Below are 23797 nucleotides of genomic sequence, written 5' to 3'. Positions count from 1 at the left end.
ATGGGTATCTTAGAAAGTTTCCTAGGCAGAATATGGGCAGATGGACTCAAGGAAGTGACTGCACGGTGGCCCTGGGGAGACCGCCTAGGAGCCAGAGGCACTGGGAGGTATATTTACCTGTTTTCTGAGTGTGATGCAGAGAGGAGAGAGGTGAGGCATCGGGGTGGGGTTGTGGAGGTGAGTCTGGGTTGTGGAGAGCCCTGGGGTATGCAGGCCAGAGGGGTGGGGGTGGGATCAGGAGTCTGGGCTGGCAGGGAAGGCACGTCAGAGAGGCAGGTGGTTTTGGCTCCATGCTAGGGTCGGCACAGAGGTCCTATGGGCTGGCCATGGGGGTGCCACGCCACGATGGGCACTCATGGTGTGAGACCAAATGACAAAAGACAGACAACAGAGTGAGGAGTTGAAGGAGGGAAATTTATTCCATTCCATCAAAGGCCACCCTTCGTCCTGAGGTTTGGGGACACATTATCATTTCCTTTATGACATATGGTGAAAGTAGGTGGGAGGCTTTTATGTAGTTTCTTGGCAAGGTAAAAGGTAAGAAGCCTGATGTCAGTCCCCAGTGTGTTTAGGGGATTTGGGTGGCCCATAAAACCCAGAGGCCTGGGAGCTAGAGACGATGGGAGGACCCAGGACAAAGCTTCTGGCAATGTGGACCTTGAGGCGATGTGGAGCCTCGGGCAGGTGAGGAGGACCCCATGGAGAACATGTTAGGGAGCCCTGACTGGGAAGCCAGGTAGCCAGAGATAGGGCTGGAGAGGCCCTAGAGGAGCCTGGCAGCCTCAGAGAGCGGTGGGCTGACAGGGATGTGGAGGGAGCTGGGGCCAGACCGAGGGCACAGTTTGACAGAGGGTGGTACAGGGCCACGGGAGGAGGAGAGCGGACAGGTGGCTGAATTGCATTTCACTTTAGAGAGGATAAGGGCAGGAGGCAGAAAAGACTCGGAGCCTGCAGCACCTGACATCCAGTCAGCATGCGCCCCCTGTCATGATCCTCTAGGGAACCTGGTGGGCCCAGGACCCACTCCACTCCTGTCCATGGCCCTCCACTGCCCTTGGCTCCTGCCAGCTGCTAGGACCCAAACCCAGAGCCAGACCTGTACTCTCCTCACCTCAGTACCCTCAGTGGGAGGCGGAGGGTGGCAAGCCTGTTGGAGACGTGCTGTGTGCCAGGCCAGTATTAGACATCAGCACAGAGGGGCATCTGCTGCTTCCTCCCGTCCCACTGCCCCGAGGTCTGGGAAGGAGAAGGCCTGTAAGATGATCACAGGCCCTCCCTCCAAGGCCAGTGGGTGGGCAGGGCAGGCCTCAAGGCTGCCTGGTGAATCGGGGCACTGACGGCGTGGAGCCCAGCCCCTACCCGAGCCCAGGCCAGGGCTCTTCTACCTTGTGCCTGCCAGGCCACCCACACCTTGGGTCTCAGTGCTGCCTGCCCTTCCCTCTGTCTCAGGTGTCGGCGCTGCCACCCAACGGCCTGGTCCGCAAGGTGAAGCGGACACTGCCTAGCCCCCCTCCAGAGGAGGCTCACCTGCCCCTGGCTGGCCAGGCTCCCCCACAACTGTATGCGGCCAGCCTGCTGCAGCGTGGGCTGGTGGGGCCCGCCGCTGTCCCTGCCACCAAGGCCAGCCTGCTCCGGGAGCTGGACCGGGACCTGCGGCTGGTGGAGCACGAGTCCACCAAGCTGCGCAAGAAGCAGGCAGAGCTGGATGAGGAGGAGAAGGAGATCGACGCCAAGCTCAAGTACCTGGAGCTGGGCATCACCCAACGCAAAGAGTCTTTGGCCAGAGACCGGGGTGGCCGTGACTACCCGCCCTTGCGTGGTCTCAGTGAGCATCGCGACTACCTGTCAGACAGTGAGCTCAACCAGCTGCGGCTCCAGGGCTGTGCCACTCCGGCTGGCCAGTATGCAGACTTCCCTGTCACTGCCGCTGCTCCTGCCACTCCCTCCGGCCCCACTGCTTTCCAGCAATCCCGGTTCCCACCTCCGGCGCCACAGTATGCTGCAGGCAGCGGTGGGCCAACACAGAATGGATTCCCAGCCCACCAGGCACCCACCTACCCTGGCCCCAGCACGTACCCAGCACCTGCCTTTCCTCCCGGCACCAGTTACCCTGCTGAGCCTGGCCTGCCAAGCCAGCAGGCTTTCCGTCCCACAGGCCATTATACAGCCCAAACACCCATGCCAACCACACAGAGCACCCTTTACCCAGTCCCGACTGACAGCCGTACCCCCCACCAGAAGCCACGCCAGACATCACTAGCCGACTTGGAGCAGAAGGTGCCCACCAACTATGAGGTGATCGCCAGCCCTGTCGTGACCATGTCTGCAGCCTCGTCTGAAACCAGCTATAGTGGCCCAGCAGTAAGCAGCAGCTATGAACAAGGAAAGGCCCCTGAGCTGCCGCGGGCCAGTGACCGTAGTGGTGTGAGCCTGAGCCCAGCCCCCACCTACCCCTCTGACTCACACTACACCAGCCTGGAGCAGAATGTCCCTCGGAACTATGTGATGATTGACGACATCAGTGAGCTGACCAAGGACAGTGCTTCCACTGCCCCTGACAGCCAGAAGCTGGAGCCCCTGGGGCCGAGCAGCAGTGGGCGTCCAGGGAAAGAGCCAGGAGAACCAGGTGTCCTTGAGGGGCCCACACTGCCCTGCTGCTATACCAGAGGGGAGGAAGAATCCGAGGAGGACTCCTACGACCCCCGTGGGAAGAGCGGCCATCACAGGAGCGTGGAGAGCAATGGCCGACTAGCTAGCACCCACTATTACAGTGACAGTGACTACAGACACGGGGCTCGAGCAGAGAAGTATAGCCCAGGCCCCGTGGGGCCCAAGCATCCCTCCAAGAGCCTGGCCCCGGCTGCCGTCTCCTCAAAGCGCAGCAAGCACCGGAAGCAGGGCATGGAGCAAAAGATCTCCAAGTTCTCACCTATCGAAGAGGCCAAGGATGTAGAGTCAGACCTGGCCTCCTACCCGTCCTCTGCAGTCAGCAGCAGCCTGGCCTCTCGGGGCAGGAAGTTCCAGGACGAAATCACCTATGGGCTCAAGAAGAATGTGTATGAGCAGCAGAGGTACTATGGGGTGTCCAGCCGGGACCCAGTGGAAGAGGATGACCGCGTGTACAGTGGGAGCAGCCGGTCCCGGGTGGCATCTGCATACAGCGGGGAGAAGCTCTCCAGCCATGACGTCAGTGGCCGGGCCAAGGGATACGAGCGGGAACGGGAGGCTGTGGAGCGACTTCAAAAAGCGGGCCCCAAGCCCTCATCTCTGAGCATGGCCCATGGCCGGCCCCGGCCCCCCATGCGGAGCCAGGCCTCTGAAGAGGAGAGCCCCGTCAGCCCTTTGGGGCGGCCTCACCCTGCTGGGGGCACCCTCCCCCCGGGGGACACCTGCCCACAGTTCTGCTCCAGCCACTCCATGCCTGACGTCCAGGAGCATGTCAAGGATGGACCGCGAGCCCACGCGCATAAGTGTGAGGAGGGCTACATCCTGGATGATTCCCACTGCGTAGTTTCCGACAGCGAAGGTAATGGCAGCTGGGGGTGATTTCTGCAGATGCTCAGCACCTGGGGGGCCTGCCCGCCCGTGGGGCCCTGAGCCCTGAGATGTCTCAGTGGGGCTGGCCTGGCGCCTCACCCAGTGGGCCCTGCTGCAGGCTGCCCTTCCTGCCTGCTGCACCCGCGCCCTGGCCCGGTTGTGGGAGGGGGCTGGGGCCTGGCATTACGCTTGTGGCTGTGGCGCCCACCCTCTGTTTTCCTTGCATGGCTTCAGCTGGGCCTCCCACTGCGGCCAGCCCGGGGGTTGATGGTGTTCTGTTTTTGGTCCCTGAAGCGTATCACCTGGGCCAGGAGGAGACAGACTGGTTTGATAAGCCCCGGGATGCCCGCTCTGACCGGTTCAGGCACCACGGGGGCCACGCAGTCTCCTCCTCCTCCCAGAAGCGAGGCCCTGCCAGGCACGGCTACCACGACTACGATGAGCCCCCCGAGGAGGGCCTGTGGCCACACGATGAGGGTGGCCCAGGCCGCCATGCCTCAGCCAAGGAACACCGACACCATGGTGACCACGGGCGGCACTCAGGCCGCCACACTGGCGAGGAGCCGGGACGGCGTGCTGCCAAACCACACGTTCGAGACCTGAGTCGCCATGAGGCCCGGCCTCACCCTCAGCCCAGCCCTGCCCCGACCGTGCAGAAGAAGGGTCAGCCTGGGTACCCCAGCTCCGGTGAATATTCACAGCCATCCCGTGTTCCATCAGCGTACCATCATGCCTCTGAGAGCAAGAAGGGCTCCCGGCAGGCCCACTCAGGGCCCGCTGCACTGCAGCCAAAGCCAGAACCCCAGCTGCAGCCGCAAGGTCGGCAGGCAGCTCCAGGTCCACAGCAGTCACAGCCTCCTCCATCCAGGCAGACGCCCTCAGCAACATCATCACGCCAGCCGCAGACACAGCAGCAGCAGCAGCAGCAGCAGCAGCAGCAGGGTCTCGGGCTACAGCCTCTGCAGCAGGCCCCTTCGCAGGCCCGCCTGCAGGAGCAGGGCCAGCCAGCTGCTCGGGGTCCAGCCCCCGCTGCCAGCCAGCCAGCAGGGAAGCCTCAGCCAGGGCCCTCGACAGCCACAGGCCCACAGCCATCAGGGCCAGTAAGTAAGGCTCCAGTACGTGGATCCTCCCCAGGGTGGATGCTGGGACTGCAGCTTGGACAGCCCCTTGGTTCCAGGCTGGGCAAAGTTGACGCGTGGTAGCTCAGCTATGGGTTCTGTGTTGCAGCCGCGGGCAGAGCAGGCGAACGGCTCTAAAGGGACTGCCAAAGCACCCCAGCAGGGGAGACTTCCTCAGGCCCAGCCACCACCAGGACCTGGACCTGCAGGTGAGCCTGCCTTTGGATGCCCTTGGCTATGACCAAGAGTACCTGGGCTGCCCTCTTCCTGTGCTGACTGGCACCCTGAGCTCCCCTGCACTGCATGCCTTCACTGCTCTCTGAGAAGGTGCCCAGTGCACTGCAGGCCTCCCCAGCAGAAACGAGCCTGGGGTTAGAATGAGCCAATGGGATCACCAGCACTGGGGCCTTAGGGCCCAGGCAGCTCTGGGCAGGGAGCCTCGAAGGTGCTGGTGATCACAGGGCCAGGACCATGGATTCCTACTGTCTCCTTCCTTCCCCTTCCCTTCTCTCCTCTGCCTTCTCATCTTCCTCTGCCTATTCCTCCCTTTCTCCCTCTTTATCTTCCTCAGTCTCCTTTTTGCTGCTTCCTCCCACCCCTTTTCTTCCCACTCTTACCTTCCTCTCTTTATTTCTCTATCCTCCTCCTCACCCTCCACCTCACAGGGTACCCGTGGTCAGATTCCCTCTTAGCTGCTCTCCCACTCAGACGCTGAAGAGCCAGGCCAAGCACAGCTTATGATGGTGGTTTCTTTACCCCTAGGCATGAAGGCTGGAGCCAAGCCTGGAGGGACCCCAGGGGCTCCTGCCGGCCAGCCAGGTGCCGACGGGGAGAGTGTGCTCTCCAAGATCCTCCCTGGTGGGGCAGCAGAGCAGGCCGGCAAGCTGACGGAAGGTACGCACTGCCTACAGCCAGGTCCAGGGTGGATGGCTGCTCCAGGGCCCTACTCTGGCAGAGGTCGGGTCTGGGGACTGGTTCCGGGCTCAGTCACCCAGGCACAGGCCAGCCCGAGGGCCCACCTGCTGCGGCCTAGTGGTTCTCTGGGTAGTCCCTGCCCCTTAGGCTGAGCTTGGCTTCACTGTGCCAAACGGCCTTGACTAGGAGGGAGCCTAGCCCGACTTCCTGACACCTCTCTCCTTTTTCTGTCACAGCTGTGTCTGCTTTTGGCAAAAAATTCTCCTCCTTCTGGTGACCATGCCCTGCAGGGTGAGTATGAGCTGCCTGTACCCACCCTCTCCTGGTGCTCGAGTCAGGGCTCTTAAGTCCTGCGGGGTCTTCTGGGAGGAATGTGGTCTTCAGTAGTGGGTGATGTGGCCAGAGCTGCAGTGTCCTTCCCCTATGAGAGTGGGAGGAGGAAGAGGAAGAGGGACCCTGTGCACAGAGGTCCCAACATGTGGCCAACACAGTAGAGGTCCCCAGCAAAGGGAAGCCAAGGCAAACATCCCTTTGTCCTTTTCTACCACCCCTTAGCCCCCAACAGGGTTCCTAAAGCTATGAGTTGACATTAGGTTGTAGGTGGGTCCCCCTGGGATACAGCTTCTCCCAGCCCTCCTCTGTAAATGCTCCACAGGCTCTTGAAGAAATGAAGGGAGATGATATCATTGCTGTGGAAAAATCTCTGGAGTCAGAGGCCTGGGCGCAGCTCTGGACTCTGCGTATAACAGTGAGTATCAGGACTAGGGTTGGGTGAGGCAGAGGAGGGAGTGAAGGGCCAAGGCCTAGCTGACCAGACTGACCCAGTTCCTGTAAGTGTGAGCCAGGAGGGACCTGGTGGGCTTCCTTCAGCTAGGATGGGCCCAGCTGCTACCTGGGAGGCAGAGACAACTGAGCTGGCTGAGGTGAGTCAGGTAAGTAACCTTGGGAAAGGGGCCCGGCAGAGCAAACCGTGCCCCACAACTTGGGGTCTGTACACTAGGCACTGATTCCAAAGCCCCGTCCTTGAGGCCTAGTGCTGGGACCTTTGCTCCAGACATTCAGATGAGGCTGGAGTCCTCAAACCCTGCAGAGCTTAGCACTCCTTGGTGTGACGTCAAGATACAATTGGCTTCACAGGCTGAGTTCAAGACCTGCAAGGTGGAAAAGCAGAATGAGTGGAGAGGCAGACAGGAAAGGGATGGAGCGGAAAGGGAGGTCACCCAGACAGGAGTCTCAGCTCCAGACCAGGTCAGCCCAGGGAGAGAGTGGAAGGGCCTCAGGATGGGAGCCCTGGCTCTCTCTGGGCTGCAATGGCCAAAGCAGGATCTGAAGCCTCTGCCTAGAGCCTCCTCTGGACCTGGCCTTGCCTCTGGGCGGGAAGGAGGAAGCGGTACATCATGCAGGATGGCAGGGAGGGTAGGCTGGCTGTTGGTGCTGCTCTGCGCACAGCCAGGGACCACCTCCTCCCATTCCATAGCCTTGGGACCCTCTTCCTACCGCGCCTTTGCGAATTCTACTGTTAAAGAGTATGGAGGTGTGGGTGCTTCTCATAGTGAGCAGGTGTGTGTTTGGCAGGGCCAGGCACTCAACAAGCAAATCACGAGGGAGCGCTGGGGCCAGCGAGGGCCTTTGCCCAGGCCTGGCCTGCTTGTGGGAGGGAGCTAGGTGTAGTGCCAAAAGGGCCACCTATCTCTGGAGGACTAGCAGGGAAACTGGAAAGGTCCAGTTTCCCATCCATTTATTCATTTATTCAATAAATGTTTGTCAGGCCCTAGGTAGGTGCTGGGCCCTGTTCTGAGTTCTGGGGATCCAGCAGGGAACAAGACCAAGTCCCTGCCCTCTCAAGCTGACAGCCCGTTAAGAGGGGCAGAGAATAAATAAGTTTTTAAAAAATGAGATTAAAAGATAATTTCTGAAGGTTATAAGTGTTCTGAAGCCAGGGACGCAGGGTTATGGCATGGAGGGGGCCACTCTAGAGAAAGTGGTCAGTGATGGGTAAGGCTCAAGGGAGGAGAAGAGGCTGCTGTGGGATGTGCCCAGTGAGGGAACAGCACCCGCAGAGGCTCTGATGAGACAGATAGGCCTCAGGGACAGACAAAAGGCCAGCACAGCTAGATCCACAGTGGAGGGGAGAGATGGTCGGGGTGACGTCAGAGGGGGCAGGAGCCAGCTGGGGTGGGCTTTGTAGGCGAAAGTAAAGAGCCCGGAACTTATTCTAATTAGAGTAGCCACAGTGCAGCACCTCAGTGTTCTTCCTGCCTTCACCCCACGACAGCAGGCTCCCTGACACTTTCCCACCCAGCTGGATATTTCCTCTGAGTTGCCCTGAAACAGGTATGAAATCAGAAGTTGTGCTGAAGGGAGGGGAAAGAGGGGCAGCCCATGGACCAGGTCTATGGCAGGACCCACCTTGGGGGTAGGGCACTGTTACCAGGGAGGGAAAGGAACCACTTGCGTCGTTCCTTTTGTTCTGTGTCCTGTCACACGATGTGCGTGGGCTACTGAGACCACTAACTTTGTAATTAAAAGAATCACCCTCAAGTTCTGGCATTTGGCTGAGTGGGCCAAGCGGTCAGTGCTTCTGTGAGTGTCTATCTCCTGGTGTCTTCTGTGGAAATTTCAGAAGTGGGCTGGGAGAGGCTTGTTGTTTTAAACAAAATCCCATCTCCCTCACTCTTAAGAAACAAAAAGCAACTTGTGTTAAAGAAATGGCCCTTCCTGGCCAACCTGATTTTTTCTTCCTGATCTTCTCTTTATGACCTCAAACCTGCCCAAGCACCCCTCTCCCCCAGCCTCAGTGGGGTGGGATCCCGTGGGTGAGGAGGAGCCAGGCCGTCAGCTTGTGGCAGACAGCTGGAAGGAGTGCGGGCGGGAAGCAGCTGTCCACAGTTCTTGACAAAATTCTTCTGTCTTTCCTGTTTCCTTTCCCCCTCCCCCCTTTTCTCCTCCAAGCATCTACAATCTGGCAAACCTTGGCCCAAAGACTCACACCAGGTGGGACGTGGCAGGCGGGCCTCAGTTGAGGACGGGATGTTTTCTAACAGCAGCTGCCGGGGTGAAACATCTGTTGGTCAAGTGGGACCATTGGCCCAGGGGGACCTGTGATTGTCTTTCCAGAGACCCTGCTCTCCTCAGGGCACCACCTTCAAGGCGTAGCCGTCGTTGGGAGGGAGGAACCCTCTCTTCAGGCCCTGTCACGCGGCAGTCTTGCTGCTCTTCCCACAGCCGCCTTCCGCGGCCTGGCCAGCCAGGCTACCAATGCGTTATACACAGAGTTTGGGCGCGCGCAGCCTGTTTTTGACGGACGCTGCCCTCCCTCCACAATGCCAGAAGTTTTTCCACAGCCTTGGAGAGGGGCTTTGACTGAGGGCTGGGGGCCCTGGGCTCCGTTTCCTTCACATTCCAGCTGGCCCAGATCCCTCTGTGGCCACAGGGCCCTGCCCCCTTCACCCTGCCCCCTGGGTGACACCGGAGCAGACTTCCATGTGGCTAGCGTGGGATTGGGAGAACTTTACAAACATTAGGACCTAACACTGTCTCATCGCTGAAATAAGAGGCCATAGCACCGAAAAGCAGCGTGGGCGCTGGCTGAGGCTTCTCCCAGCCCGTGGGTGGCCGCGTGCTAGCACGCCCGCCACCATCTTCAAAGCCATCACCCCCAGTCATCGTGAGCATCCCAGCGGCACCACCATTGTCTCGACCAGCCGGCTCCTCGTTCGTACACCTGGGGATTTCTTTTGATTTCAAGAACAGCCTTAATTATTTCAGTTTGATTTAAGTGTATACCTCATAAACATTGTTCTTTTATTTCTCCCCCCACCCTTTCTCTCTTCGCTCTCTCGGCTCACCTCCTTGCCTCTCCCCTCCACCACCACCTTGTGACTGATGGTTTGGTTCCCTCTCTGCTCTGCCCCTGCTCAGCATGGGGAGAATATTGACTTAGAAGCAATAGTGGGCAGCAGGCCACCAAGAGCACAACCCCAGGGCGGGGTCTAGGGAGGCCCCTCAGCCCGCCTCTGTTTACCGTGCAACTCCAGTCCTTCTTAAGCCATCACCAGTGGACATGCTCAGAGCAGAGGGGCCAGGGCTTCTGCCAGCCAAGGGAAGGGCCCAGGGCCCTGTGCTGGGGAGTGTGGCACCGTCCATCCACCTGGTGGACTGGGCAGTGTTCCTCCCTGAGGCCCTTCCCTTAGGGGCCTCCCTTCACCTTGGGCACAGCCACAAGTCTCATCTCTAACGTTCTATGCAATGAAATATAAACCCTCAAAGACAACTGTTAATATTTATTAAATTCTGTGTTATGTATAAGGAGTTAATTGCAAACCTGCAATTGAGAAACTGGATAGATATGCTCATATCAAACCCCTCGCTCCCTTCCCCCTCCCCTGCTCCCACTGTGTGTGTGAAATTCTCAGTCTGTGGCATGTTCGACCTGTGGCAGGACTCGCTGCTGCCAGGCGAGTCACCGCCTGTCCCGCAGTGGAGCATGCACAGCTCGCAGCTTCTTTGCACGATTTCATCCATTTTCAATGCTCGACCCTCTTGCTTGGAGTTCTTTTTGTCTCAGAACCTCTCCTTCAGGAGTGCTTCTAGCTAACTTCTGCACGAGCTAGTGAGGACCCGCCGGAATTGCTGCCTGAGCATGCCAGGCTGTGGGCCCGGCAGTACAAGGCCCCACACCCTCTGCAGGTTTCTCTGACCAAGATGTCTCTGAGGAGACATGTGGTGGGAGCCCGCACAGGATGTGTGCGTGTGAACATTCGGAAGGTTTGCTGTAGGATTTCCATCTGTAAGTCACTCCCCCACTTATCCCAGCCCTGAGCCAGAGACATCTGGTCGCCCCTTCCCAGCAGGGCACTGCTGAAGAGCAGAGCTGGGCTGTGTCTGTAGCCAGAGGGACAGAGGCCAAGGGTAGGGCCCAGCTCCTGACTGCACTTCTCCTTTGTGGCTGGGAGGCTCAAAGGTCTGTGAGCCAGGAGATCTGGCCAGGGGGCCAGAGAATGCTCAGGAAGAGCTGGAGTTTTGGCATTTGTGGTGAGGACAGCTGACAGTGTCATCTTTGATCAGAGTGCATATTCACATAGACAGTGGCTTCAAGCTGAGTTTCTTGGGAAGCTTCTCAATAACAAAACTTACAGAAGGTTCTGTTGTGACACTCTCTGCATCTGTCTCCAGGACCTAAACTCCCTGCCAGCCCCTATCTCTGAAGCCTAAGTATCCCACTGCTCATCAGCTTCTCTAAGACTGAGCCAAGAGTGTGGCAGGTGGTAGCTGCCCGACCCCTCCAGGCCTGGCCTTCCTCCAGAGTGCTCTGGTTTGCACCATGCATTTCTCAGGGGTCCACATTTCTCATTCTTTCCCATAAGGTCTACAAACCCCTTCAGAGAGGGATCCTGGCCCACCTCTGGCAGCTGTGGATGAGATAGGAGGCTGTCAACCCTTGTGTTGGGCCTAAGACCCTGCCCTTCTGGATTTGGGCTTCACCCATCCAACGGGACACCTGCCTCATCCCAGAGATCAGGCCTGGGCTGTATGAGGCCATCTGTGCAAGGGCTGAAGGAGGCCACCATCTGGCACCTCTGACCACCCAGGGCCAGGTCTTTGTGGGGATGTGCCTAGTGGCTGGATACATGAGGGACTAATGCAGCGATCCTCCCGATAAAAGGCCAAGGGATGGGACCAGGAGCAGGGAACAGGCAGGGAGATGACAGCAGGTCAGCCTCCATCAAAGCTAGTTTCACGCTCTCCAATGTTGACGCTTCAGCAAATCTCCTTTCTGGCCAAGCTTTCTGAGTTTGAAATTTCTGACATCTGCCACTCCCTAACCCCCAGTGTATCCACAGGACACATCTGTGCCTATCACCCCTTGTGAAGGTGGCTGGAGCAGGCCTCTGGGCCACAGGTGTCCTGGCCCTTGTGTGGATACAGCTGTGGCTCTGGGGGCCAGAGGCTGAGGGACCAGCATTCGATGCCTTGGGCAGTGGGGAGCACCAAGCACATTTCCACATGGGCAAGGGGTTCTCTGGGATGCAATCCAGGCCTTCTCTACACCCTCCCCCGACCCAGTGTCATGAACAAGGGCACTGCCGCCTCTGTCTACTTCAGGGCCTAATGTATTCACAGTGACACCCCGCTTCCCCACCATCCACTTAGTCCTTGGGAAGAGAGGGTGGTCTCAGGGCCCATGATGACTGGGCAGCAGTGGCAGCAACCATGGCCTGTCTTCTGGAGCCTGTGGGGAGTTTTCCAGGCAGATTCTTTACCATGACAACAAGGTCCTGGCCTGTTGGCCCCTCCCTTGCCCTCGTGCCCCCTCCCCCCATTCTGTAAATACTTGTCATTGTGGACTCCGACAGGGTCAGAGGGACAGGCCTGACCAACTGAAACTCCTCAGAGATATCACTTCTGTCTCCCTGGGTACCAGCAGCCCTGCTGCCATGTGCACTGGGGTGGCACTGGAGAGCCATGGAAGTCATGAGATATTGTGTGTGTGTGCATGTGAACAAGTGTGTGAGTGTGTATGTGTGTGTGTGTCTGCCTCATTTGGCCTCTGGGATCAAATCAGCTCCTTCTCTCTAAGTGCAGTGCCCTGGAGAGTGGTGGCCGCCCAATGCCTTTCCTCTGCTAGCTTCCATGTCTTGTTTTTGCTTCCCCCTCACTCCTTCCCTGCCTCCCTTCTTTCCTCTCTCCCTTTCTTTCCTTCTCTCCTTCTTTATTTGAGGGGGGAAGAGTGCTGTACAAAGTCAAACAAACAAGTTTACAGTTGTAAGTGCAATGAATGACCCGAGTCCTCCACATGACCTTGTGAATCGTGTGCCGTCCTCCTGTGCTCTGTGAGAACTCGTGGTACTTCAGTGTCCCTCCCCCTGTATTGTAACAAGGTAATTCTGTGGTATCAGAATAAAAGGACTTGATATAAACAACCTACAGACTGTCTCTGGGATGGTTTCTGAAACGGGAAGGCGTAGGCAGAGGAACAAATCCCCAAACTGTGACAGTCCTATCTTTTCACAGTTAAAGGGAAAAGAGTGAAAAGGCAAAGTTGCAGAAGTACTGGCAAGGCCAGGGCTGAGTTCATACCAATCTGTCCAAAGACAGTGGGCCTCTCCACAAAGGCACCCCAAGGCAGGTTTAATGCTTGGACCTGGAGGGAGCGGTTAGCTCACTGGGCAGACTGCTGAGGGACTGTGCCTCCACAGCCTTTGAGTGTCGGGGCTGCACAAACAGCTTTCTAGGGCCTGGTTCCCTGGGGAAGCAGGTGAGCAGGTGCTGCCCCCTGGTGTTGCCAACAAGCCCTACACCTGTCTGCCTTGCTGTGTCCACTCCAACCCCCAAACTCTTGGGGGCTGCTAGATCTTAGTCCTTCCCCAGGATGGGAGAGCCTCCTTATCAAAGTAACCCAGAGTTGCTAGAAATTTTTTAAAACACAGATAAATGAAACGAGTATCAGCCTCACCTCTGGCCTTCCCTAAAGTTAGTATCTTGATGCATGTCTTTCCTTCCTGTTTGTGTTTTTCTTTTTCATTTTAAACAGAAGCCAGAAGGCACAGTACTTACTGTTTTCTAGCCTCCTGCTTACTTCTACACATTCATTCCAAGTATTTAGATGTTCATCCTCCAGTGCCCGGCCTCCAGAGAGCTGCACCATGAGTTTACAGCCAGTCTACTGCACATGCCCTCAAGGACAGGCACCATGTTCCCAGTTTTCCTGTTATAAACAATGCTGTAATGAACATCCTAGTTTCCAACTTTCCACCCAGATTGGTGGCTGGGGCCACTCTTTCTGCTCCCAGTTCTGGCCTTAACAGTCCTGCACACACTGGATGCTCACAAGTTAAGTGGCCTCAGAAAGTGGAAACTGTTTTTAGTTAACTAATCCAATGGAAGGAGAAGCTGCAGGCCAGTCAAGTGGGATCTCAGTCAAAGGCAAGGCAGGGTGCAGGGAGCCAGGGCCCTGAGGTGTGGAAGACCAGCCAGGCTCAGGGTATATGGAGGAGGGGACATCCGTTGCTGCTGGCCTGACCGCTGCCCAGCCTCTCCTGCCTTCTTCTGCCATTGTAACCTGCCCAGTCCAGTGCCACTGTCCTGAGGGAGCCTGCCTGCCCAGGTTTTTCTTTCCACAGGAAGCTCTCTGGTTCTGGGTGGAGCCTGACCCCCCAGGCCCTCTACACCCAAGAACTTGGGCTGAGGCCTGGGAAGGCAGACAGAGGCCCACACGCTCATGATCCCCAGCAAGGTGCCACTGAGCGGGGCGGGTGAGGGCTGCAGGGGCAGATAGCTTCTGGGGTAGGCCTGGTGGCCGATAAGACCAGGCGACACCCTGTTACCTTTGCACCCGCCCTTCTTTGCCCCACGCCCCGGAGCTCCAGGGCTCGAGCTCTGTGCCCCCTGCCAGGAGTGCACCTCTGCCCTTCTTTTCTCGTCGGCCTGAGGGCCCCTCCAGAGCAGGGCCTGGCACCGTCTGGTGAATGCTTGCCCCGTAATGGACCAGAAGGACCCGACAGTTAGCCTCCGGGCTGCGGAAGACCCCAGCTGGGGCTGACTTCGGCTTGCACCCTGCCTCTCACGCCCCCGCCCCTCATCTCTCTTTTCCTCGACTTTACCCTCGCAGGGCTCAGCCCCGCCCTCCCACCCCACCACCGTGTCTTCGAAGTCCTCGGTCCGCAGCCTCTCAGGACCTGCCCCCGGATGCTTAGGGCCCACCCCCGTCCGGCCTCATCTGCCCTCCTCCCGTGGACCCTGTCGTTCTTCACACACCTCGCCCCTCCCTACAGACCCGCTCCTTTATTCCGTTTCGACAGCGCCACCCCTTCTCCTCGGAAACCCCATTCCCTCCCCTCCCAGTAATAGGCCGGGCCTTGGCCCACAGAGCTCGCCTCTCTCCAGCCTAGCCCACCCCGAAAGGCCTGCTCCTTTCCCCGAGGTCCCTGCTCTTCCCCTCCAGGACTCCTGGGGCCGCAGCTCCAACTTGTTCCTCGCAGGCCCCACCTCCTTACCATCGAGGCCCTGCCCCTCGTCTAATCGTCCTCGCTCATTCGTCGAAAGTCCCGCCCCTCTCACTGTGCGGCAAGGCCGCGGCGGAGACTGGCCGGGCCTCTCACTTCCGGGCGCCTGAACGCCCCGCCTCAGCCCGGCGGCCCAGAGCCACCATGGAGCGGCAGGTGAGGGAGCGGCCCGCGGTTCCCGTGGTCTTTGCAGCCCGGGCCGGGCCTGACCCTGCTGTGTCCCCTGCGCAGGTGCTGCTGAACGAGCCCGAAGAGGCGGCGGCGCTGTACCGGGACCTTAGCCGCCAGCCCGCGCTGAGCGCCGCCTGCCTGGGCCCGGAGGTCACCACGCAGTACGGGGGTTGTTACCGGACGGTGCACACTGGTGTGTGTATGGAGGGGAGTCGGTGGAGAGGAGGGGGGCGTGGAGGGCTAGCTGCCTGACAGTGCACACGGGTGTGTGGAGAAGGCCGGGCTTGGAGAGTGTGGGTGTGGAACAGTGTATCCGTAAGAGGTCTGTGCACACAGGTGTATGGGGGGGCGGCCTATTTGGGGTATTATGGGATGGTGCCCATGAGTGCAGAGTGTGGGCCTTGTAAGGGTCACCCCCGTCATCGTATCCCACACCTGCTCTCAAGATTCTAGGGTGGATGCTAGGAGCAGTAATCGTTTCTCTCCAAGACGTTGTCAGCCTAGGCTCTGGAGGCCTAGACTTGAGAGTTGTGGCCAAGTGTTGCCCATCCTGCCCCCCAGAATATCTGGAGATAGACTGAGAGAGGTGGGGTAGGGGAGGGGGTAGCCTGTGCTGGGACTGGTCAAGTTGAGCAGCCTCATGCCTCTTCTCGCAGAGTGGACCCAGAGGGACCTGGAACGCATGGAGAACATCCGATTCTGCCGCCAGTACCTGGTGTTCCATGATGCGGACTCAGTGGTGTTTGCAGGGCCTGCGGGCAACAGTGTGGAGACCCGGGGCGAGTAAGTTTGAAGGAGGAAGCTTGTAGGCAAGGCCATGGCCATCTGCAAGCCTTTTATGAATGCCCACCCTGTGCCTTGGTGTGGGTAGGGCCCAGAAGGGAAGCCAGGAGCCAGATCCCTGACCCTTGGGAGCTCAGGTAGTAGTGACATGGTCACAAGCATTGGAGGCTTGCTCCAAACTTGGGCTGGGACTAGAGTCCCTGCCCCAGGGAAGGGAGGCAAGGCAGCTGCCGTGGTAGGGCTAGAAGGGCTGCAGGGGCGGTTGTGGGCCAGAGCCTCAAGAATCTTGTCTAAGAGGTTGTGGCCAATAAGGGGACAGGATGGGTTATCACTGGGTGGGAGGTAATACTGACCTGCTCCCCTACATCCTCCTCAGGCTGCTGAGCAGAGAATCTCCTTCAGGCACCATGAAAGCTGTGCTGCGCAAGGCTGGAGGGCCGGGCGCTGGGGAGGAGAAGCAGTTTTTGGAGGTAAGTCTGCATAGGACCACGTGGTGGGTAACTGGGGGCTCAGTCCCACGGATAAGGCTCTGTTGGAGGATAGGCAACCTGACTCCCAGATGTCCTTAGGTTTGGGAGAAGAACCGGAAGCTCAAGAGCTTCAACCTGTCAGCGCTGGAGAAACATGGGCTGGTTTATGAGGATGGTGAGGCATCTGGCTGGTGAGCAGGCAGGGCGGACAGGAGGGGCAGCCATAGCCCAGGGCTCCCCCTGATCGGCCTTCCTTGCACCCAGACTGCTTTGGCTGCCTGTCCTGGTCGCACTCGGAGACACACTTATTATACGTGGCAGAGAAGAAGCGCCCCAAGGCTGAGTCCTTCTTTCAGACCAAAGCCTTGGACGTCAGTGGCAGCGATGACGAGGTGGCCAGGCTGAAGAAGCCAGACCAGGCCATTAAGGTGCTCATGGCCATGGCCAGTCCATGAAGGCCCCTCAGGGCAGTGCTGGGGTCCACTATGCTCTCTGCCCACACTGTGCCTATCAGAACCAGGGAGGTACTGGCTTCTAGGGGGCAGGGCCATCTCCTGCAAGACAGCCTGGGCAATGAGTGTCTTGTGTTCTCAGGGGGATCAATTTTTATTTTACGAAGATTGGGGAGAAAACTTGGTTTCCAAAAGCACTCCTGTACTCTGTGTGCTGGATGTCGAGAGTGGCAACATCTCTGTGCTTGAGGGGGTCCCTGAGAGTGTGTCCCCTGGACAGGTTAGTGCTGACTTGGCCTACATGACTCCGAAAGTCTGGGGCCCCTGCCTGAGCTACTGTCCCTTGTTCACACCTGCCCTGTGGTCTTGTTTACAGGCATTCTGGGCCCCTGGAGACACAGGCGTTGTGTTTGTGGGCTGGTGGCATGAGCCCTTCCGGCTGGGCATCCGCTTCTGCACCAATCGAAGGTGAGGACAGTCGAAGGGGCAGGGCAGGGGGCCTTGCAGCTCAGACTGGCCTTGAAGCTGAGTGTCTCTCTGGTGGTTCCAGGTCAGCCCTGTACTATGTAGACCTCATCGGGGGGAAGTGTGGTAAGTGCTGGCACCTACCTGTGCTTCACTGACACACACTGGCCCTGGCAGCCTGCATGATGCTTGCATTTCTGTCTGGTCCAGAGCTCCTCTCGGATGACTCTCTGGCTGTCTCTTCTCCCCGGCTGAGCCCAGACCAATGTCGCATCGTCTACCTGAGGTTCCCATCTCTGGTCCCGCATCAGCAGTGTGGGCAGTTGTGCCTGGTGAGCTGGGGTGGGGGTGGGGGGAGGTCAGCAAGAGGAGGGGATGGCAGATGAGAGCTGAAGGGTCAGCTTCATCTCCCCATGGCCTCCTCAGTGGACCTCCTGTCCTGGGTACAGTGATGGTGTGAGTTCTGCCTTTCCTTCTCTCCAGGCAAGGCCTGGAGGCTGAGAGTGCTGTCATGGGGGCTCTGCACAATCAAAACTCACCACCTTGAGAGCATCCTCTGTCTACGAGAATGCTCCTCCCTTTGCTTCTCATCTGCACGTGGCCAGGCTCTGCAAGGGGCTGGGATATAATGGGCAGTTACAGAGTCTCAGTCCTTGTAAAAGGGCCCCTCCAGACATCTGCTCCAGGTCACCAGAAAGGAGATACATCAGGCCTCTCTCAGGTCCTCCCCTCCCTGCCCTGAGGGCACTGCCAGTCCCCTGGTGAGCCTGACCATTGTGTTCTGTTGCAGTATGACTGGTATACCAGGGTCACCTCCGTGGTGGTGGACGTTGTGCCTCGGCAGCTGGGAGGTAAGGGGTGTCGGCTGGGTGGGTGCCAAGGAACATGCAGTTCTGTTTTCCTGCCATCTGTTATCCCTGCTCAGGGCCAGCCTCCTCAGCTCTTCCTGCCTGGGTTCCTTCTGAAGTCTCCCCGCTGCTGGGCCAGCCCCAGGTTCAGCCTCTGCAGGGGGTGGGGCCATTACTATAGGGAATGGTTCTCATAGAAGGTCAGCTGGACCAAAGCTGAGATCCGAGTGGCCCAAGCTGGCTGAGGCTTGAGATTATTTCACTTGTGCCGCAGCCCATAGATTTATCTTGTTTTTCCAGTGGCTGCTTAAAGCCACTGCTCCTTCAAGGGGTCTCGGAAAGTACACTAGATTGGCAGGTCCTGCCCCAAGGGTGCTCATTCTCCCACTCCCAGCCCCCACCCCAGCGTTTGTCTAGTCCAAGCCCTTGAGGCAGCAGGGTCTCTGGGAGGGTGGCTCTTGGCTGACAAGCTCCAGTCACAGTCTCGGGTGCTCACAACTCTGCTTGGGATCCCAGACTATCCCAAGGACGTGAGGGGTGAGTCTCTTGTTTTCTTAGGCCGCCTGGTCAGTTCCTTGTCAAGGACAAGGGATGGCCTCCTTTTCCTGTCTTTGGGTTACAGGGATGCAGCAGTGGGGACCTGGTCTGAATCCGAACTCTGCCCCTTATTAGCTGTGTGTTCTTGGACAGTATCCTGACCCCCTGATCTTCCATTTATTTATGTGAGGAGAGGGTGGTTGTTCCTGCCTTCTTTGTAGGATTGTAGTGAGGGGTAAATGAGTGATGATGTTAGAGGGTAGGATTTATTCAGGCCCGAGTGCCAGGTACTCTGCTAAGTACGGTTAGAGACAGACAGGTGTCTTGGTTACAGCATCCGCTGCCTCCTAGCGGCCCTTAAGAGCAGCTCAGAGGAATGCCAGTGCATTCAGTTTCTATCAGAAGCTCTTCAGCTCCGCCTCTCTTGGGCCCTCAGAGGCCTCTGCCCCTCAGCCCCCTCTTCAAGCAGTTCCTCATTGCCTAGGGTACCCCCATGTATGTGGCTGTTGTTCTGTCACAGTTCTGGGGCCCCAGGTGAATTCCCCAGCGACCCGGGCTGTCTCATAGTCTGGACACACACACACACACACACACGCACGCACGCACATACACACACACACACACACTCATAGTCTGGACACACACACACATGCACGCTCATACACACGCACGCACGCGCGCACACACACACACACACACACACACACCCGTAGTCTGGACACACACACACCCCTCCACTCTTGGACGTGGCCCCCAGCTCTCTGCCTTTGCAGAGAACTTCTCTGGGATCTACTGCAGCCTTCTGCCTCCGGGATGCTGGTCAGCTGACAGCCAGAGAGTGGTTTTTGACTCAGCTCAGCGCAGCCGGCAGGTGAGGAGCCCTGACTGTGTTGAGAGGCAGCCCTCAACCAACCCCCAGGAGCTGTGGGCCTGGGACATAGCACACACACACTGCCAGGTGGACCGCCCAGCTCACAGGTCTCCCTGGCCCCTCAAGGCCCTGCCTGCCCCTGTCCTGGACTCATTTTTCCTTGAGGGGGCTGGCTGCCCTGGTACCCCACAACAGAGCCCTTGGCCCTTTCTCCTGAGGCAGAGATGCAAAGCCCCCACCCTCAGCATTTCCATGTGGTGGGCAAGGGGGCTGCCACTGGGGCGGGCCCCTGAACACCATACGGGGAGCTGATGGAGATGGGACAGCAGCTTTCTCCCAGGGACTGTGTGGGGACACCACAGTGTGCCAGACTCCTTTGGGGTTAGATATCGTTTGGTCCTCAGGGTAGCTCTAAGGGGCTCAAAGGCATTCCTTATCTTGCCCAGGGTCACTTAGCAAGTTGTGATGGAACTGGGATTTGAACCCAGGCCCTCAGGCCACTCCCTACTGCACTGAGTAGCTATCACCATACTCACTCACAGCTCTGGCCTTGGCCCAAGGGTCCCCAAGAGGGTAGAGAGGAGGTGGGGGCAGGACCCATAGGGCTGTTGGATGTGGTACCACACATGGCCTCCTCTCTGCTTCAGGACCTGTTTGCTGTGGACACCCAGATGGGCAGTGTGACCTCTCTGACGGCTGGTGAGCAGGGCTGGCGAGTGGGCCAGCCAGGCCAGGGGAGGGACTGGAGCTCAAGCATGTGGGGCAGCACTCTCGGCCACTCTGCACCACTGACTGTCCCACAGCCTTTACTGACAGTCTTGCGAGGACCCTGCCTATGCAGGACCCTTACCCAGCCAGCAGACTGCCTCCTGGCTCTGCTCTGCTCCCTGTGTCCTGGCATTGCCTCAGCACGGCCCCCACCCTACTTCTCAAACCCACAAAATTCTCTCTTGCCAAGATCTGCCAGAGTCATCCTTCCCTCTTCCCAAACCTCAGGCAGAGGCACCTCTGCCAACCCAGGGCGCAGAAGCCCTGGGTTGGCTCCCTGATCTTCCTCTTACCCAGGCCTGATGATTCTGCACCTAAAGTGTTTTTGAGTCCTCCACCTGCCCTGGCTGTACTCACTCCTCCACAAAGCTACCAAAGGATTGTTCCCAAACTGCATCTCATTGTATAGTATCTGCTTAAGAATCTGAATCTCCTTGGACCCCACTGCCTAGAATTAGCACCTCCGCCCCAGCCTTCTGGGCCTAGCTGCCACCCCTGCAGACGGCAGTCATCAGGTGGTGGGTGGTTGTGCCATGTGGTCTGGTGTGTCCCCAGATCTGGCAGTCCCAGGGGACAACCAGCGCCTGCTGGATGAATGGACTGAGAAGGCGGCTCACCCAGAGCTGTGTGCGGTTGTCTGTGACAGTCCCTCTGTGGGCATCCCTTTGCTTCCCAGGGAATAAGGGGCACCTCACTATAAAGCCTCCAGCCTGGGACTCTGGCTCTGCAGGGACTGGGTGGGAATAGTGGTGGCATCTGCCTTGTCCAGGGGGGTCAGGTGGAAGCTGGAAGCTGCTCACAATTGACCGGGACCTCATGGTGGCACAGTTCTCCACGCCCAGCCGACCCCCATGCCTGGTGAGTGTTGGTGGGCCCCAGGCCAGGAGGCAGGGATTCGGTGCAGGCAGAGTTCCCCAGGTCAGGGAACTGGCCCGAGTCTGACTGTGGCTGGTCAGCATGTGAGAGGCCAAGGTGTGGACCCAGCCCAGTATAGTCCACGAGGGTCTGGCACTATGGGGAGAAACTACTGGGTTAAGGTTTGCTCTGTTCAGAACAGGGTGCCTGGGAAAGTGCTCAGTCCTCTAGCATAACAGCCTAGAAGCTGAGGAGGGAGGGGTACATATGTGTGGTTGTGTGAGTACCTGTGTATATACCAGCTCATGACAGGAGTCCATGCTGGGCCCTCTGGAGGTGGGCAGATGGCCCAGTATAATGAGAGCTGCCCACTCGCACACTGGTGGAAAGGCAGGGAGGCAGCCAGGCCACCTGTGACACACTCTTTCCCTTTGGCAGAAAGTTGGGTTCCTGCCTCCTGAGGGGAAGGAGCAGGCGGTATCATGGGTGTCCCTGGAGGAGGCCGAGCCCATTCCTGAAATCTCCTGGAGCATCCGGGTACTACAGCCACCCCCAGAGCAAGAGCATGTGCAGTATGGTGAGCTGGGCAGGGGCAGAGGGGCACCTTCTCCAAGTTCCCCAGCACAGTGTCTGTGGTCACCTTTCCCGTCTCCTGTCTCACATTTTGGGATTTTTTGAGATTACCTCTAAGAGGTATTTTTTTTCCTCTTGTGGACGGTCATGGGGAGTAGTGTCCAGGCATCTGAGCACCTACTCTGGGTATCAGAGCTGGGCATCACCAGGCCAGATCGTCTGCAGTGGGATAACGGAGCCCAAAGAAGACAGGCCTGTGTGAGGCCTCTGTGACCACACCTCCTCCAGAATGTTGTCCTTGCAGAGACTGGGACTCCCTGACTAGGGCAGAAGGAGCATGAGCGTCCTGGGGCCCATGTGTCACAGTGTGGGCTACCTTGGCCAGGTCTCTTGTTTCAGAGGTCAGCTGCAGACCTGCAGCTACAGCTGAGGCCTTGGCTGGGGAAGCCCCTCGGCAGTAGACCTGGCTCTGCTGATTGCTGCTTTTCCCCTGCAGCTGGCCTTGACTTTGAAGCAATCCTTCTGCAGCCCAGCGACCCTCCAGATAAGACCCAGGTGCCCATGGTGGTCATGCCCCACGGTAGGCAACTGGCCTAAGGGTCCCTGCCCTTCCACAATCCCTCCTAGCTAGCTCTTTCACCTTCTCTCTGTTCCCTATCTGCAGGGGGACCCCATTCATCCTTTGTCACTGCCTGGATGCTGCTCCCAGCCATGCTTTGCAAGATGGGCTTTGCAGTACTACTAGGTGAGGGAGCAGGGTGCTGCAGCTCTGGTAGAGCTGTGGGGTGGTGGTGATGGTGTGGGCCTGGTCTGTACAAGCACTGTGGGTACCACCCTAGTCTCCAGGCCTCTGGTAATCACTATAAGAAACTGCCCTGGCCAGTCTCTGGCTCCATGGCATGGTGATAACATGAAGTAACTTGCAACTGCCACGTAAAGGGTGTGTGGTCACTGGGCAGTCTCAAATCTCTTGGCCCCTTCCCCTTGAGTCTGGTGCAGCTAGCCTCAAGGCCTACTTCACATATAGGTGAAAGGGCGCTGGGAAGGTCACTTGACCACCCTGTCTGGTCCCTCCCTGGCCTCCAGTGAATTATCGTGGCTCCACGGGCTTTGGCCAGGACAGCATCCTCTCCCTCCCCGGCAATGTGGGCCACCAGGATGTGAAGGACGTCCAGGTAGCAGGGGCTGGGGCTTCTGGACGGGCTGGGGGTGTGGCTCCATTCAGCTGGGCAGGCAGCTGGCTGCAGCATGATCTGCCCACCCTGTAGTTTGCAGTAGAGCAGGTGCTCCAGGAGGAACACTTTGATGCAGGCCGTGTGGCCCTTATGGGTGGTTCCCATGGTGGCTTCCTGTCCTGCCACCTGATTGGTCAGTACCCGGAGACCTACGGTGCCTGCGTGGTGCGGAACCCTGTGATCAACATTGCCTCCATGATGGGCTCCACTGACATCCCTGACTGGTGGGTGTGTCCAGAGGTCCCCGCCCTTCTCCCCCCTCACTACGTACCCTCATGGAGCTCCGGCAGGCCCCAGAGCTCCTGGGCCTGCATCATCTCAGTGTCTTGTAGGTGCGTGGTGGAGGCTGGCTTCCCCTACAGCAGCAACTGCCTGCCAGACCTCAACATGTGGGGTGAGATGCTGCACAAGTCGCCCATCAAGTACACCCCTCAGGTACGCAGCCCTCCCCCTGCCCAGTGCACCACCAATCTGTCCAGGGCCCCGGGCCCTGCTCACCTCCACTCCCCACATACCTAGGTGAAGACACCAGTGTTACTGATGCTGGGCCAGGAGGACCGGCGTGTGCCCTTCAAGCAGGGCATGGAGTATTACCGTGCCCTCAAGGCCCGAAACGTGCCCGTTCGGTGAGTACAGCAAGACAGCCCTGGCAGCTGGTGGGCAGGTGAGCAGGGAAGGATCCTCAATCCTCAAACATTGCTGCCCAACCCTTACAGGCTCCTGCTCTATCCCAAAAGCACCCATGCACTATCAGAGGTGGAGGTGGAATCAGACAGCTTCATGAATGCTGCGCTCTGGCTGTGCACGCACTTGGGCAACTGAAGCCCTACCACTCTGTATGAGCTGGGTGACATATGCCACACTTGGCTCTTGGAGAGCCCCAGGGTCTGGCAGAGCGGCAAGAGGCTTCCTGGGCTCTGGACTTCATGGATGGGTGAGCCGAGGAATGTGGGCTATATACTCATAATAAATGAGGACACAGAGTCTAGTTCCTGCTGGTACTTTGTACCAAGCCACCCCTAACCCCAGCCCCACCCTTGGGGTTCAGAGACCATAGGCCCTGGGTATGGTAGCCATAAGGATGGCAACTACTTCCAGCGTGAGAGGGGAGGGGACAGCGAGAGGCTCAGCTGCTGCCTGTCCTGGCCAAGTAGGACTCCACCAGGCTAGCTCCCTCTACTGCAGCCCCTTCTG

At 58.3% G+C, this 23797-nt stretch overlaps 2 protein-coding genes across 9 annotated transcripts in view; both read left to right on the top strand.

Moving 5' to 3' along the window:
• BSN (bassoon presynaptic cytomatrix protein) overlaps positions 1 to 12497 on the top strand; it is a 91327-nt gene extending 78830 nt beyond the window's left edge. For 4 of the 5 annotated variants that reach the window (XR_007479929.1, XR_004479151.2, XR_007479931.1 and 1 more), the window contains 7 exons: positions 1450 to 3526; positions 3832 to 4637; positions 4765 to 4864; positions 5418 to 5549; positions 5807 to 5861; positions 6226 to 6318; positions 8523 to 12497. Coding sequence is in view for 1 of the 5 variants with exons in the window: in XM_033413080.2 (XP_033268971.1) it covers positions 1450 to 3526; positions 3832 to 4637; positions 4765 to 4864; positions 5418 to 5549; positions 5807 to 5847 (3156 nt within the window). In the remaining 4 variants the exon portion in view is untranslated. Of the gene's footprint in view, positions 1 to 1449; positions 3527 to 3831; positions 4638 to 4764; positions 4865 to 5417; positions 5550 to 5806; positions 5862 to 6225 lie in introns of all 5 variants that reach the window. The other variant, XM_033413080.2, reaches the window with a different exon arrangement.
• Positions 12498 to 14577: 2080 nt separating this feature from the next.
• Positions 14578 to 23591, top strand: APEH (acylaminoacyl-peptide hydrolase). Of its 4 annotated transcripts, XM_004283953.3 has the most exons (22): positions 14578 to 14731; positions 14807 to 14939; positions 15403 to 15529; positions 15906 to 15999; positions 16099 to 16174; positions 16264 to 16427; positions 16594 to 16731; positions 16828 to 16919; positions 17002 to 17042; positions 17127 to 17248; positions 17707 to 17767; positions 19075 to 19172; positions 19820 to 19871; positions 20710 to 20798; positions 21234 to 21372; positions 21865 to 21948; positions 22033 to 22113; positions 22455 to 22543; positions 22637 to 22827; positions 22936 to 23038; positions 23123 to 23229; positions 23320 to 23591. In XM_004283953.3, exons 1-22 carry the CDS (start codon positions 14720 to 14722, stop codon positions 23423 to 23425), a joined length of 2199 nt encoding a protein of 732 aa, XP_004284001.1. In that variant the 5' UTR covers positions 14578 to 14719; the 3' UTR covers positions 23426 to 23591. The 4 variants fall into 4 exon arrangements, with proteins under 4 accessions (XP_004284001.1, XP_049572350.1, XP_033268994.1 ...); XM_049716393.1 differs by lacking the exon at positions 21865 to 21948; XM_033413103.2 differs by lacking the exons at positions 16099 to 16174; positions 16264 to 16427.
• The last annotated feature ends 206 nt before the right edge of the window (positions 23592 to 23797 follow it).

This window comes from Orcinus orca, chromosome 10 (assembly GCF_937001465.1).
Source record: "Orcinus orca chromosome 10, mOrcOrc1.1, whole genome shotgun sequence".
NCBI classification, from domain to species: domain Eukaryota; kingdom Metazoa; phylum Chordata; class Mammalia; order Artiodactyla; family Delphinidae; genus Orcinus; species Orcinus orca.
Note: the sequence above shows the minus strand (reverse complement) of the source record. Positions and strands in the feature narration are given on the sequence as shown.